General features: G+C 35.2%; 1 protein-coding gene across 1 annotated transcript in view; it reads right to left on the reverse strand.

Annotated features, from left to right (window-relative positions):
* Positions 1-3,353: 3,353 nt before the first annotated feature.
* The window catches only part of VEGFC (vascular endothelial growth factor C), a 163,581-nt gene continuing 149,870 nt past the window's right edge, over positions 3,354-17,064 (reverse strand). The window contains exons 5-7 of the mRNA XM_006834415.1: positions 8,685-8,791; positions 8,066-8,399; positions 3,354-3,850 (exon numbers count right to left, since the gene is read on the reverse strand). Coding sequence (XP_006834478.1) covers positions 3,742-3,850; positions 8,066-8,399; positions 8,685-8,791 — 550 coding nt within the window. The 3' untranslated portion in view covers positions 3,354-3,741. The remainder of the gene's footprint in view (positions 3,851-8,065; positions 8,400-8,684; positions 8,792-17,064) is intronic.

Genomic DNA, 17,064 nt, shown 5'->3' on the forward strand with positions numbered 1-17,064 from the left:
TTGTTCAGCTCTTGGTCTGTGTACTTCTTAGATGGTGAACATGGAAACTTACTAACCACGTGAGGAATTTCAATTTGGCAATGCACTGAATTACTTGGGGTAATATGAACTGTCTCAACTGTTGTGTCTACTTCTATCTCAACTTTGTGTGAAATTCCTGTGGATCAGGGTTCTCTGGAGAATGTCTAGAGTGCATACAGCTAAGAGTCTAGTCCTCATTTCTTTCCTTAAGGAAGTACATTTAGGATAGCCAGTAAATTCTGTCATATTCACGTCTCAAACTTCTGGTTATTTTCTGAACATCCAACACAGAAATCTGTTTCTCTCAATCAGTTAGCAAATATAAAAACTCCATATTAAAAAAGAAAAATTGAAAGCTAAGTTTTGTACCGAAAGTATTTCTCTTGTGTTCTCTAAATGGAGTAAACAGTATTGAATTTCTGGACACACAGTTCTTGTTATACACTCTAAGACTTTTATATATAAATGGATGTTGCAAACTTCCAGAGGTTTATCTTTTTTATTCTTTAGAGTGCCTGGATAAATATTTTGGGACTTTTGTGCAGCACCTATGAATATTCTCACTGTAATATTATTTTGGATTTTTTGATAAATCACACTGTTAATATTCTAAACAGCTTAGAGTATTCTAGTCCAGCTTATTAACTTGCATCCCAAAAAATCTTATTCTTTGTTGTGGAAAGCTATGGCATTTTTATGGCCCGTATAAAACTGCTTGCAAGTATATCTGACAATGTGTTATCTTTATACACCCAATTCTTACAGCTGACACAATCTTCCTTGATGAAAGTGAAGAGGACTTAAAGTACTTACTGATGAGGATCAAACACAATTGTCCTCAGTTTGATTTATATCTGAACACAAAGAAAACAAAAATCCTCACAAGTGGACCAATAAGCAACATCATGATAAGCAGAGAAAAGAGTGAAGCTGTCAAGGATTTCATTTTACTTACATCCATAATCAACACTCATGGAAGCAAAAATCAAGAAATCAAACGATGTATTACATTGGGCAAGTCTGCTGCTGCAAAATACCTCTTTAAAGTGCTCAAAGGCAAAAATTTCAACTTTGAGGACTTAGGTGTACCTGACACAAATCCTGGTATTTCAAACACCTCCTATGCATGTGGAAACGGGACAATGAACACAGAAGACTGAAGAAGAGTTGATGCATGTGAATTTTGGTGTTGGTGAAGAATATTAAATAGACAATGTGCTGTCAGAAGAACAAACATACATTTTGTGTTTATTACCTAGAATGGATGCTGAAGAGACTTACTCTTATGTACTTCTGATATGTTTTCCAGAGGGACCAGTACTTGGAAAATGACACAGTGCTTGTTAAAGTGAAAAAGATGAAGATCCTTAATGAGACACGGAGGCTACAATATTGGTTTCACACATAGCAACAATTATGAGGGTGGCACAGCATGGGGCATTTTTCATTCTGTTGTATATAGTGGAGCTGCGAGTCTGAACTAACTCAATGGCACCTAACCACAACAATAACTATGAAAACATTCTTGTCTTTGGTCTAAATAATTCATAAATTTAAGTGTTATCTTTATGGCATGCATCAGACTTTAATTTTTGGTTTAGCCATATATTCTGGGAAACAAATTGCCATTACAGTTAAGACAACAAATAACAGTCCTTTTATCAGGTCTTAATATGCTTTTCATGGCCCTAGGGTTTTTGTTTGGAGCTCAAAGTATTTTTTTTTTTTTTCATATTAGATTAAAAATTTATATACTTTCAAAAAGTTTGCGGAAAATGCAATTAAAAGATAATGGAATTTTCCCACAAACTTTTTGAAGCGTCCAAGTATCATTTTTTTTTTTTTTTTAAACTAAGAAATAATTGACCAGACTAATAATAACACACTAGCAGTTTTCATGCTTTCAATTTTGGCTCAGACAGAGTGAAAATTATTGAATTTTGCCTATGGTGAATTTCATAGATGATGACATTTCATGGATAAAAATCTGTACCTCTCCAACAGATGGGAGGTTTTCCTGATTTTGATTCCAGGTTTACTTTCCACAATCACTTCTGAATGTGTTCTTTAAGATACATTTTAAGAAAATTGTAGCTACTGTCAAATTTGCTTTTTTCTCCCTGTTTTCAAAATTTGTAAATTACACATTTTATGTCTGCTACATATAGATTTGTTTTGACTAAAGTCTTCAGAGTTATAATTAATAAGGAGCAAGAACATGGTCCATAAATATACAATGAGAAAATACTAGAAGACTGCTAATTTTCTTCTCCATTATAAGAAAAATCATGCTATTATATTTAATTTTGTAGAGAGCACATGATTAGGATTCGGTAAACATTGAATGTAAACCTGTTTTAAAAGTCAGGACTCAAATCACTGAGAATGCTTTTTAGGGCAAAAACCTTCTACTTAAGTATTTTATAAAAATATATTATTTATTTTATAACAAACCATGTAGATATTAACACTTAGCATTGTATTGATTAAACACCTTTTTTAAAAAATGTTTCTTGTTACATTTTCAATCATTTATAGACATTTTTAAAATGTGGTTGCATTTAAGTAGGTAGAATAATCCTCCAGAGAAAAGTATTTTAGTGTGATGCCCTTTAGGAAACGAAACAAGTACTTCAGTGTGTGACCGAAATGTGTTCATTTTTAATGTTTATGACCATTTAAATTGTTTTTCCAGGTTATTTTCAATGTGTTGGTTAGGAGCACGGCAGTTAAAACTAAGTATCTTGGTTAGTCAGAAGTTAAATAGTTGAAAACGCATTTTAATAAATACTAAAGCAAGAGTGCACTAGGTAACTTGCAATCTCATGGACCTGCTAGGTAGATTATCTTACAAAAATCATATGTTCTCTATGGATTAATTTGTTATAAATTAAAAAGTTTCAGGTACTAAATGTTTATAATCTTTAAATATCTTAACGGATGGATTCAAACAAAATGCAATAGCATATTACTGTCCCTCTGAGAAGGAGCCCTGGTGGCACAGTGGTTAAAGCATTCAGTTGCCATCAAAAGGTTGGCTATTCAAACCCAACAGCTACTTTGCAGAAGAAATATTTACAAAGATTTGCAGCTTTGGAAACCCCATGGGTTATTTCGGTTCTGTCTTACAAAGTAGCTATGATTTGGAATTAACTCAGTGATACTGGGTTTTGTTGGTTGCTCTGAAACTTCATTTTATAGAATCATAATTTGTCTTGACAATAAAAACCTGGCATTTGGTTAGGGAAAGAAAAAGAGGGAACAATATCAATGGCTTCAAGATATCAATTTTTGCTGGTTGTGTAAGAGCTAATGGACTGAAATTACCAGCGTATTACATAATTTTCATTTTATTTTAGACATATTTTATATGCTATAAAAATATTGATCACAGTGAACTTTACCAATTGTTATTGCTATAAAAATGAATGGAGAAACAATATTTTAGTGGCAATAAATTATATAGTCATTAATTATTATTTTTTTAAAAAAAAACATGAGGGAGAAACCTTGGCAGTTTGGTCATTGGCAGGAAATCAGTCTTAACTGAGGTTGCTGGCAGATGAGTTCCAGTCCATATCTGTAAAGTTATCCACATGGTTCAGAAAACATGAATTTTGTCCTTGTTACCACAAAGGTCTCTGTCTTCATAAACAGTTCTAACATGGCAACACAGTTTTCCATAATAGAAAATGATGAACTGAAAAATAGTATCTTAATTCATATGTGCCTTTTCCAATATGAAGGAACACAGCGACACACTTCTTCACTAAATGAAAATCCTGGCTCACAATGGTTCAGTCGGTTTGGACATGGCCTTCTGTAACAACTGGAACAAGAAAGAAGAATACATTTTCATTAAAGGCCAAGGCAATTAATTTATTATGCCACAAATGCACTTTTGTGTTGTTCTAAATGCCAAACTACAATAAAATTATTCATTTTATCATAAAATTGTTCTTAGTTTTATAAACTTTTAAAGTTTCTTCATAATTGCAAAATTTAAAAGCATGAAAAAAATTTAAAACAATTTGGTCTCCTGATGTAGCAAATGGAAAGATGGATACTGTAAGCATTAGACCTTTTGAAGTGCTTTCTGCTTCATGGGTGAAAGTAACATAAAACAGAAATTATGAAAGTGAACGTTTACTGTTCTGATTTTCTGTGATCACGTAAGCATGGCAGGATACACAAGAATCTGGAATTGATATGGAATCCAGATTTCCAGGCAAGTAAAGAGTCATTCTGGCAGGACCATGGTCCTCAGTAAGCAACCCCACCCTTAATTTTGTCTCTTTACTTGGCAGCTGGCTGTATGATGGTGGCCAATTCTCCCTTCTCCACCTGGGCTCCATGTGAAACAAATATGGACTGAGAGAAGGGGAAGATCTCACCAGTAGTTCCAAGTAAGTTCTTTTAGTTCTAGCAATGGTGGAAGGACAAATGATCAATTAGTCAGTAGTTTCAGTAATCAAGCTGCGCCAATGGATTTTGTGCTATGTTTGAAGAACTATTTGAAGCACTAATTAAAAACCATTTGAATGCCTAACATTTGGGATGGGTGTTCAGGCTAAAATGAAAGATGATATGACATGTGTAAAGCAATAGGACATTACCAAAAAAAAGTTAAAAATTTGGTTTAAAAATATTTCTTATACCCTAAAATAGAAAGTATACCTTTAGTTAAACTGTTCTTATAAATATTCTTACAAAATGAAAAACTACTTCTAAATACAAATGCATTCAAAAGACATAAACAGGAATGAATTTATCAATAAAAATTGCTGATTAAAGCAGTGAACCAAAGACTATATACTCTGACTACCACAAATTCAGAATAAATATTTTTTAAAAGGGTAAGCTTTTGGAGTGGCACTGTAGGATCAGCACTGGACTTCAAACCACAAGGAGGTCAGTTCAAACCCACCAGCTGATCCTTGGAAGCCTTATATAGGGTTGCTATGAGTCATAATCGACTTGACAATACTTAGCAACAACAACAACAACAATAATAATAATATATATATTGTCCTGGTGTGGCTCTGTGGGTTACTGCTCTGGACTGCAAGGTCAGAGGTTCTAGCTCACTAGTCATTCCTCAGAAACACTATACAGAGTCACTATGGGTCAGAACCGACTCTACGGCACTTAACAACTCTATATCTATACATATCTTTTCCTGTGCTGTTGTTTTCAAGTGTCATAAAGTTGGTTCTAACTCATAGCAACTCTATAACTGGTTTCTGAACAGTATCTAATGAGTTTAAACCACTGACCTTATGATGATTAACAGTCCAGTATTTATCCTACAGCGCATATAATACACATACTCATCAAAACACCTGGAATTACACACTTAGATACTTAGATGAAAACAGAAAGACTTGTCAAAACCAGAAAATAGTAACACTGGCTTCAATGCAATTCTGACTCATACAATTATTGTAAGCTAGAGTAGAATTGTCCCATAGGGTTTCCAAGGCTGTAAATCTTTAGTGGAAACAAACTATCATAGCTTTACCCTGCTGAGTGGCAGGTGAGTTTGAAAAATCAATGTTTTGTTTCACAGTTAGCTTTAACCACTGTGCAACCAGGGGTCCTCTAGAGAGAGTAGCAGTGCATATAATATCTTTAGGAAAGAACACATACTGTTGTTGTTAACTGTCATCAAGTCAATTCCAGTTCAGTGACCTGGCATAGGGTTTCTGAGGAGTGACTGGGGGGTTTGAACTACCACCTTATGGTTCAAATTGACCTTGCTGTCCAGTGCTTATCCCAAAGTGCCACACCAGGACTCTTAATGTATGCTTTGTTGTAAATTGTTGTTAAGTACTGTCAAGTTAGTTATGACTCACAGAGACCCTGTATAGGATTTCCAAGGAGTTACTGGTGAGTTTGAACCACCGACCTTGCAGCTCAAATAGACCTTGCAGTCCAGAGCATTAACCTGCAGCACCACATCAGGACTCTGAATGTATACTAGTATGATAAATATAATGACTGTTGTTTGGTGTCAGGTGCCTTTGAGTTGGTTCTGACTCATACTGACCCTAAATAGGGTTCCCAAGGAGCAGGTAATGTGCTTGAACAGCCGACGCTGTTGTTCAAACTGACCTTGCAGTCCAGAACAGTGCCACACTAGTAGGAAATCTTTAAAAATATATCTATTAGGTTTATTTAAAAGGATTCAAAATATAAAATGAAGGTTTTGTATGATCAAGTTGCTTATATTCTTGTGAATACAACTGCATTTTTGTGAATTATCATTTTGGTAATTAAAGAGGGATATGCAAGTAAAACTGGAACTCAATATATTAAATATACTAAATTGTAAACAAATGAAATGTAAATTTTATAACATATAAATAATTTAATTATCTGCCATATATAAAAATGAAATGAGAGAAGATAATTAAGTGAAGGTGACTGAGAATAAATGGATAGAAAATTGTGAGGGTAATCAAGACAGTACAATGTCATCTCAAAATTAGACAAAGAAGAGAAGAGATTAAAGAAGGCAACAGAAAGTTTAGTCCATGTGAAATGTAACAAAGAATACAGATATTTGAGGGAAATAGAAGGCTTGCCTACTTTCCACTCATTCCATTTTCTTTAGTTTTTAAATTAATGTCTGTTTTGGACTGAATCTTCTCTTGATATTTAGTCTTGCTATTGGCAGTTTCATTTTTTAAAAACAATTTTGATACCATCTCTGCACTATTCTGACAGTACTAGTAAATAGTATACTGATTGTACTTGTAAATACTATTATGAAAAAAAAAAAACACGCATTGACTTCACACAGGATATACATTATTGTATTCTTAACAAAATGATCGCATCTATAATAGTGAGTTCACATATCACAATTTCTATGAGGACAGGTATAGATTGCTTGGATCCACAGGTGACTTGTATTATAGATCTGTTTACCAGTTGGGATTGTGTGCCACTGTATTAGCCTCTGGGACAAGGGATTTAGACACTATTTTGAGCTTAGACCTGACTTTGGTATCCAAGGTTCTTTTCTGGGAGCAAATCTAGTGTCATGACAATTTCTGTTAAGTCAATATCAACTGAAGCATGTCAGAAAAAAAAAAATGTTTTCCACAGAGTTTAAATGACTGGAATTTTTCATGTGTAGATAATAAGGCCTTTTTTCTGAGACATCTGTTTGGACTCAAACCTCCAAATTTTGGTCATCGGCCAAGTGCTTAACTATTTGTGTCATGAAGATACAACCCTCTGTTTGGAAGTTATGCAAAAATATTACTGGGCAAGAGCTGCCTCTTCAAGGTAGAGTTGACTTTAATAATGTGGATAAGTAAAGCTTTTGGGACCTTTGTTTGCTGATGTAGCATGAGTCTAAATAAGAAGAAACACCAAAAACATCCATTAATTATCAGAACATGGAATGTATGAAATATGCACCAAGGAAAATTGAAAGGTGTCAATGAAATGTAACACAACATTTTATTTCCTAGGCATTGTTGCTGTTGTTGTTGTTAAGTGTCATAGGATCAGTTCTGACTTACAGCGACCCTGTATAGCATGTCTGAGGAATTGCTGGCGGGTTTGAATCACCAGCCTTGTGGTTTAACAGTCCAGTGCTTATCCTTCAGTTCCACACCTCGGCATTAGTGAATTGGTATTGCCCATTTTGATTTAAACAATCATATGGTCTATTATAGAGATAATTTGAAGAGAATTGGTATCATATTCATTATCATAAAGAACATTTTAAGATCTATCCTGAAGTACTGTTTCTTCTGGCACTATATCTAGCAATGCTTCATTATTATCCACAAGATTTAAACTGGCCTCTGTTGTTTTTTCCCCCAGAAGTAGACTCACATATCCTTCTTCTTATATTTTCTTAGTCTGGAAGCTCCACTCAAACCTGTTCATCATGACGACTCTGTTGATACTTGAAATAATGATGGCATAGCTTCCAGCATCACAGAAGCATGAAAAACACCACAGTACAAAAACCTGACAGACAAGTTTGCATAAGGACAAATTGATACTATTTTAGATTTCTTACCTGCACGTTTGATGATGAAACTTCTTTCCTTTTAAGAAGCATTTCTGTGGGTTTTCTGTACATTCACAGGCACATTTTCCAGGATTTAGTGGTTGATTTCTTGGGCAGGTTCTTTTACATACACACTGGCATGTGTTTTCATCAAATTCTCTGTTAGCCCCACAAGAGCTGGGTAAAAGTTTGTTTTTACAGACACATTGGCATGAATTTCTATCTAGTTCCTTATGGGGCCCACAGCTGGATGGCCGAAGTCCTCCTTTACAGACACATTGACAAGTTTCTTCATCCAGCTCCTTGTTGGGTCCGCAGATGTCATGGACTTCACCTGTAGAGTCTAGACAAACACAACCAGTACATGTTTAGTTTAACCTTACTTGATGTGGAATATTAAACATCTTATTCTTTTTTATTTCTCATTAAAGGTTTATGTGGGAAGATAAATATATTCCTTTATAAAAAAATTCAAAATCATACCAATAAGGAGTTCAAAAAATCCTGTTTTGTAGTGGTGTACTTCAAGTTATACTGATTTGAATATTGTACATGTGGTTTTAATAAATATTCATTAATAAAAATATAGAGCCCTGGCATTTGGTCTTTCAAATAGTATTTTACTTACCATCTCCAGCAATGGAGGAAAAAATAAAGTCGTGCTGAGCCAGACATCTGCAGATGTGATTATTCCAGATGTAATTTACAGGACAAGTCTTGTTTGCTGTCAGACACCTTAAGAAGAGATGGAAGCAAGAGAATAGGTGTTACATAGAAGGAATCATCTTTTTCCTTCTAAAATCAACATAATCTTTCATGCAAACTTTAAAAATAATATAGGGACATATTAAGAAAAATGGAAAAGTTCCCTCTCCAAATATATACTATCTCCATGTGTTGTGGTATTTATCACTCCAGTCTTATATAAAGCCGTTTATATTACTCTAAGATGTACTTTTTCCCACTAAACAATAGATTATGTACATCTTAATATCACAGTTCTTAAAGTTGTGTTCCATTGTGTTTAGTGACTGAATAATATTTAACAAAATATAGGTACTTTTATTATTTCCCTATTGCTAGCTATTTAAATTGCTTACAACTTTTGACATTTTCTAATACTGTAGAAAGCATACTTGTACACTTACATGTCCTTTGTTGACATTTCTAAAGCATCGAATTCCGTAACTATAAAGATTGCTATTCATAGAGTTTTCAGTGACTAGCGATTCGGAAGTAGTTTGTCACTCTTTCTTCCTAGTCTGTCTTTGTCTGGAAGCTCATCTGAAACCTGTCCACCATGGGTGACCCTGCCGATTATTTAAAATACTGGTGGCATAGCCCTCAGAATCATAGCAACTCAAGCCACCACAGCATGACAGACAGACGAGTGGTGGCCATTTGGCTTTATGTTGATACTGTCACTTTAAATTTCTCAAGATATTCTCTCCTGATACTATCAATCTGTGATAATGCAGATGATACAACCTTGCTTGCTGAAAGTGAAGAGAACTTGACACATTTACTGATGAAGATCAAAGAACACAGCCTTCGGTATGGGTTGCATCTCAATGTCAGAAAAACAAAAGTCCTCACCACTGGACCAATAAACAACATTCTTATCAACAGAGAAAAGATTAAAATTGTCAAGGACTTCATTCTTCTTGGATCAACTATCAACACTCACGGAAGCAGCAGTCAAGAGATCAGACGATGTATTATTGCATTGGGCAAATCTGCTGCACAGGAACTTTTTAAAGTATTGAAGAGCAGAGATGTCAGCTTGAGGACTAAGGTGCGCCTGACCCAAGTCATGGTATTTTCAATAGCCTCATATGGATGCGAAAGCTGGACAGTGAATAAGGAAGACCGTAGAAGAAGTGATGCCTTTGAGTTGTGGTGTTGGAGGAGAATACTGAAAGTGCCATGGACTGCCAAAAGAACCAATAGATCTGTTTTGGATGAAGTGCAGCCAGAATGCTCCTTGGAGGCCAGGATGGCTAAGCTTTGTCTCTCATACTTTGGATATGTTGTCAGGAAAGAACAGTCGCTAGAGAAGGATGTCATGCTGGGTAAGGTGGAGGGTCAGAGAAAAAGAGGAAGACCCCCAATGAGATGGATCAGCTAGGTGGCATCATTGATGGCGTCAAGTGTGGCTGCGGTGGTGGGGTTGGTCCAGGATCGGACATTATTTCGTTCTGCTGTGCATGGGGTCGCTATGAGTCGGTTCCGACTCGATGGCACCTGACAACAACAACAACAAAGATTGCTAATGCTAGTTGACTTGTGAAATTTCCACTCTACACTTTCTTTACTTCCTTCCTCCCTTTTCCTTTCTCCTTCTTTATGAGCTTGTGGACAATTAGACAAATTAAGCAAATAATTAAGTGCTTGGATACTAGCTGAAAAAGAGCAGTTTGACCACTACCAGAGGCACCTTGAAGACAGGCCTGGTGATATCTTTCTGAAAGGTCACAACCTTGAAAACCCTATGGAGCAGCTCTGTTTTGCCTGCAGGAGATTTCCATGAGTCTGAATCAACTCAACAGTAATTATCCACTTCTGTGGTGCTTCAATTGTTCTACAGCTGGTTAATTAGGGACTCTTCCTGTTGGTACCATTAGTCTGACAGCTTCTTTGCTCTTTAACATGATTATGTATCACAAGCTCATCTTATCAATTTTTTGTTCCATACCTGGAATAAACCTTTGGTTCATGGAACCTAATTCTTTTTTTTTGGAAAATGGAAAATAGAGGTCACCATTTTTAATTAGGTGTGTTCAGTGTCAAAAGAACCAACAGATCTGTGATGGAAGAAGTGCAGCCAGAGTGTTCCTTAGAGGCCAGGATGGCCAGACTTCGTCTATCATATTTTGGACATATTGTCAGGAAGGACCAGTCACTGGAGAAGGATATCATGTTTGGTAAGGTGGAGGGTCAGAGACAAAGAGGAAGACCCCCAGAGAGATGGTTTGGCAAAGTGGAAGCATCAATGGGCTCAAGTGTGGCAACAATAGTGAGGTTGGCTTAGGACCAGGCAGTGTTTCGTTCCATTGTGCATAGGGTTGCTATGAGATGGTACTGACTCGATGGCACCTAACAACAACCACAAGTGCCATCAGACTGTATAAGTTCTAAATCTTTAGATTTGTCAGAGCCTGAAACTGCAAATTATCCCTGAGACTGTCTCTCTAGGTAATGCTTATCCAGTAAAAGTACTTTTTGGTTTTGTATTTTAACTTCAAGAAATATGTATAAATCTCTAAAAGCCTCAATTTTTAAACTGGCATTGGTATAGTGAAAATATATATTTGTGATGGAAGAGAGTGAAGTTACTTTCCAAACTGGCAGTATGTAAGAATCATGCATAGATATTAAAAATGTACTGGGTTTAAACAAAGAAAATATTCACAGATCTATAGTGTGATGTTGCAATGACACATCTGTCTTTTTAAAATTAGTCTGTTATCTCTTATAGGAACATACGACAAAATATAAAAACAGAAAAATAAGTGTATTTGCATTTTTGCAATTATTTTTTTCATTTTGACCACCATTCCTGATGATTTATTAAAGCGTTCCTGTTAGCAATCTACACATCATTGATAAGATTATCTCAATTAGTTCCTCTGAATCTGATAGCTGTAAAACTGTTCCTTTGTCACCCAGCTTATCAGTAGCATCAACTTTTGCAAATAACAATGACAGCTTTAACCTAAATGTCCTCCTCCTGTCTGGACATTCTTCAGGCTTCGGGTCTCCTTTAATTTTATGACAGTCAATTTTGGGAAATTTCCTTGAATTGACTTTTAATACCAAATTTCTTATTGCAAAAGCATATCATAAAACCAGAGATTATCCTATGGCTTGTAAGCAGTACATGTAACTATATATAAAGCAATTGTGCTAATAATCGTATTAACTCCTTGGCAATAAGAAAACAATATTCTATACAGACTATATCTTAATTAGATTGTTTGATATTTTTCAACAGACATTACTGTATTTATTTTGTAGGAAATTAGTTACATTTTGTGGATGACCTAAAATATATTATACATTTTCCCATTTAAAACAGTAAGAAACAGAATTAGACTAGCAGTTAGTGTTTTGGGAATGGATTATTGATCTTAAATAAAATATATCTGTATATATTCCTAGGGAAAATAGTTCATGCTGATATATCCAAATGCAGTTTAATAATGTGTTGTTGTTAGCTGCCCTCAAGTCCTCACTGATTAAAAGCGTTTAACCATTGAGCCACCAAACTTTCTTAATTTTCTATCTTCTCTAAATATTTAGCATTCTTCCACCAACTATTAAACAGTCATATTTAGCTATACGATAGTAATGCAATCAATCCTTGCTGCTTGTAACATATACATGTTATACATTCCTTATAACTGATAGCAACAACTCTTTCACTATTATGTTGCCATGCTGACAGATTTGTGGTTTAAGTAACACACTGCCATGTTGGCATTAGGCGGCTACCATATGCTGTGATAGTGGTTAGTGACAAGACCACTTTCATTTTGCCAGTATGATTATGCAGCCAATTCCTAAACCAATGTTTTAACAACTGTTTGTTACAACCCATTAGTGGATTATGAAATCAATTATCTGGGTTCAAAGCAGAATGTTTTTATGTAATAAATTACAAACTACTAGAGTATGTGAGGACTCCTGGTGTGGCACTGTAGGATCAGCACTGGACTGTAAGTGAACCATAAGTTTGGCAGTTCAAACTCACCAGCTGCTCCTCAGAAATCCTATACAGGGTCAATATGAGTCATAACTGACTCAACGGCACTTAACAACAACAGATTATATGAAGTACTGGAGTGGCACTGTATGATAAGCATTGGACTACTCGCTTTTTATGAATTTTTTTATGAGTTGGAATCAACTCAATGGCACTTAACAACAACTAGAGTATAACAGGCAAAATTGATTTCTGAAATTTTGTTTCATTTAAAAATCTAACCATGTATATATCTATGCATATTATATTGCCTCTACCAAACACAGTTACCCCCAGACACATATACATGCAAACATGTATGACTGTATGTGTAGGTCTGTACATATATGTGCATATAAGGTTAAATAAAAAAGTTTTGCCATAAAACCACAGAAACCTAGAAACCTTTGTTAAACAAATAGAGCAAAATGCCAAGTTATTAATCCTCAACATATTTTCCAGGTAGGTCTACACACTTTTTAATAAAGTGTTTCCATCTCCTCAACACTTCCCTGAAGAATTAAACATCTACTTACACCACCTCAAATGACTGTTTTGGCATCCTTAAGGGACACAAATCATAATCTTTAAAAATGTTCTTTAAGTGTACGAAATAAAAAGAAGTTTGAAAGGTCAAGGTCAGGGTTTAGCATGGATGGGATATGGTTTTCCAATGAAATTCTCATACGATAGCCTTCGCTACTCTTAAAGAATAAACAAGTACATTGCCAAGATTAAAAAATCCTGCAGTACAAATTTCCTGGCCTTTTCTCACCAATGCACTTTTAATTTTCTTCAAACTTCTTCTAAAAAGTCCCCATGATTGTCCTGTAACTTTTGGAACCCCGGTATTTAGTGGGCATAACCTGAGCTGAACTCTCTACCTTGAATTTAACTGGCCTAGAATATTTTCTTAGACACCACTGCTTGATTGGACATTTTTTGGAAAGCCCCCTAATGAAACTTGTTGTTAGGTTTCATCTACTTAGTCCCAACTTATAGTGGCCCTATGAACAACAGAGCAACATACTGCCCAGACCTGAACCATCCTCACATCTGCCATTACAATGAGTCCACTGCAGCTGTTATATCGCCAATCCATCTTGTTTGGGTCGCCCCTCTTTTTTGCTGGTCCTCCACTTTACCAAGCATGATGTCTTTCTCCAGAGACTGGCTCATCTTGATAATACGTATGCCGTCTGAAAGATGAAGTCTCGCCATTCCACCCTCTAAGGAGCATACTGGCTGTACTTCTTTCAACATAGATTTGTTCATTGTTCTGGAAGTACATGGTGCTTTTAATATTCTTCTCCAACTCCATTAACTCAAGCACATTCACTCTTCTATGGTATTTCTTATTCAACGTCCAATTTCACATGCATATGAGGTTGTTGAGGTTTTCTGGTAGCGTAGTGGTTATGAATCGGGCTGCTAACCTCAAGGTCGGCAGTTCAAAACTACCAGCCATTTGGTGGGAGGAAGATGAGTCTTTCTCTTCCTGTAAAGATTTGCAGCCTCGGAAACCCTGTGCAGGGTCACTAGAGTCTGAACTGACTCCATGGTACTTAACAACAACAACATGAGATTATTGAAAATAGCAAAACACACCTTAGCCCTCCAATTGATATCTTTGCTCTTGAACACTTTAAAGAGGTCTTTTGACACAGATCTGTCATTTGATTTCCTTGACTGCTGCTTCTATGAGTGTTGATTGTGGATCAAAGTAAAATAGGCCATTGGCAACTCCATTTCCCCCTCTCCCCCCAATTATCACGATGCCATTTGTTGGAGTCCTGCTGTTGTGCCATAGGATAAACACTGGACTGCAAGGCCAGTTTTGAACAGCAAGGTTGGCAGTTCAAACTCACCAGTTGCTCCTGGAAAACCCTATGCAGGGTTTGATATAGGTCAGACATGAGCTGATGTCATTCAACAGCAAAAATAATGTGTTTTTTTCAGTTATGAGGATTTTTGTTTTCTATACACTGAGGTGCAATCCATAGTGAAGACTGTAGTCTTTGAGCTTCATCAGTATTTTAAGTCTTCTTCAACTTTCCATAAGCAAGCTTGTACCATCTACATAGCACAGTTGTCTAATGAATCTTCCTCCAATCCTAATGCCAAATTCTTCTTCACATAATATAGTTTCTCTGATTTTTTGCTCAGCATACAGATTAAACAAGTATACTGAAAGAATACAACTCTGATGTACACCTTCCCTAATTTTAAATCATTCTGTACTCTTTTCTCTGTTCTAGCTGCTGCCTTTTGGTCAATTGTATACTTTCCTCATGAGCAGAATTAAGTGTTACAAAATATCTATTCTTCACAATGTTATCCATAGCTTGTCATGATCCACACAGTCAAAAGCCTCTGAATTGTCAAAAAAGCACAATTAAACATCTTTCTGGTATTCTCTACTTTCTGACAAGATTTATCTAATGTCAGCTATCTTATCCCTGGTTTCATGTCCTCTTCTGAATTCAGCATGCTTTTCTGGAAGTTACTGTCAATAAACTGTTGCAGTTATTTTTGATTAATCTTCTGCAAAATTTAACTTAGTGATATTAATGGTAATGTTTAATGGTTTCTATGTTCTGTTGGGTCAGCTCTCTTTGGAACGGGCACACATATGGAACTCTTCCAATCATTTGGCCATGTAGTAGTCTTCCAAATTTCTTGTCATAGATGAGTGAGTGCCTCCAGTGCTGCGTTTGTGTTGAAATATTTCAATGTGTATTCCATCAATTCTTGGACCCTTGTTGTCAATGCCTTAAGTGCAGCTTGGACTTCTTCTTCAGTACCAACAGTTCTTGATGATATGCTACCTCTTGAAATGGTTGAAAACCAACATTTCCTTTTGGTACTAGGACATTCTTTATCCCTTCTATCTTCTTTTGAGGCTTTCTGCATCATTCAGTATTTACTCATAGAATCATTCAATGTTATACCATAATGCTTGAATTTTTTCCTTCAGTTCTGTCAGCTTCATAAATGCTCAGTGTCTTCTTCTCTTTTGACTTTCTAACTCTAGGCCTTTGAAACTAAGATGAGTGCATAACTGAGAGAACTAGTCTGGAGTCATCCAGTGTTCACAGAGACATGCTTAAACATTATTTGGAACAAACTTATATATGTATAAATTGGAGAACTAGTAGCAGTGCTTTTTAAAGTTTACAGAACACAGTGTAGACTATCTAGATGGCAAAAAAATTGTTAGGAGTCATCTCAGTCACTAGCCTAAGTCAGAATGGCAAATGATGGGATCTTCTACTGCAGGAGAATGTGTTCATGTGTGGTAGTACATAAACCTTGAATATATATACAGAACAATTCAATGAAAAATTATAAGTATGAAACAAAACAAGTTACTGTATCCAGCATAGGAGAAATACAGTTTTGCCTCTAATATGTGACATCTTTTCAAATATGTAAGTTATAAAGTATACATTTTAGTGTGTAGAAATAAATACAGACATCAATTTCTTCAAAATGTCATACAAGACAACAAAATGACTAGTTTCTTGGATTAAGTTATGATTTTATGCTATTTGGTCATGCATTCAGTAACTCATCTCTACATGTTCATGCTGAATGAAAAACTAAACCTCAAAATACTTTCAAATACATGTGCTTGAAATGTTTTGCAAAACATGTGCTTCTTGTTACTAAATATAGTTATTTCTAAGTAAATGAAATAGTTTAATTTCTATTTTTCTTAAAACAAAAGTTAAGTTTTTAGAGAAGCTTCAGCAAAATTAAGAAATGACCAGATCAATAATACCACACATTTTAATGTTTAGATGTGAAATCCTGCAAGGTACAATTGAATGAAAGAAACATGAATCTGGACAGAATGCATTTTCGTATTTCCCAAATGTAATTCCTTCCTCCAAAAATGAGCGACAAGTTCTTAACATTTAAAACATCTCATATCAAAAACTAGAAGGCACAATTTCAAAATTGCTATTGTTAGAACTAAAAATGTTTTCATGGTAGATAGATTTAGCATAATTTCTCTCCTACATGTTTTAATATTCCAAGAATTTTCATGTATTGAAATATCTCTTCAAGTTTTCAATATTAAAATATGTAAAATATTAAAACAAAGCTTTATAAAAGTTATTTTTGTATGCAGTATTTATTAAACATATGATCCAAAGACACATTTTCTCTGAAAATCAAATAGAGGGTTGTGCAATTATTTGTAAAGTACATCTATGTGGAGAATTGATATGTGCATAATTCAAAATTTATATATATA

The sequence above is a fragment of the Chrysochloris asiatica genome, unplaced genomic scaffold, assembly GCF_000296735.1.
Source record: "Chrysochloris asiatica unplaced genomic scaffold, ChrAsi1.0 scaffold00011, whole genome shotgun sequence".
Lineage (NCBI taxonomy): Eukaryota > Metazoa > Chordata > Mammalia > Afrosoricida > Chrysochloridae > Chrysochloris > Chrysochloris asiatica.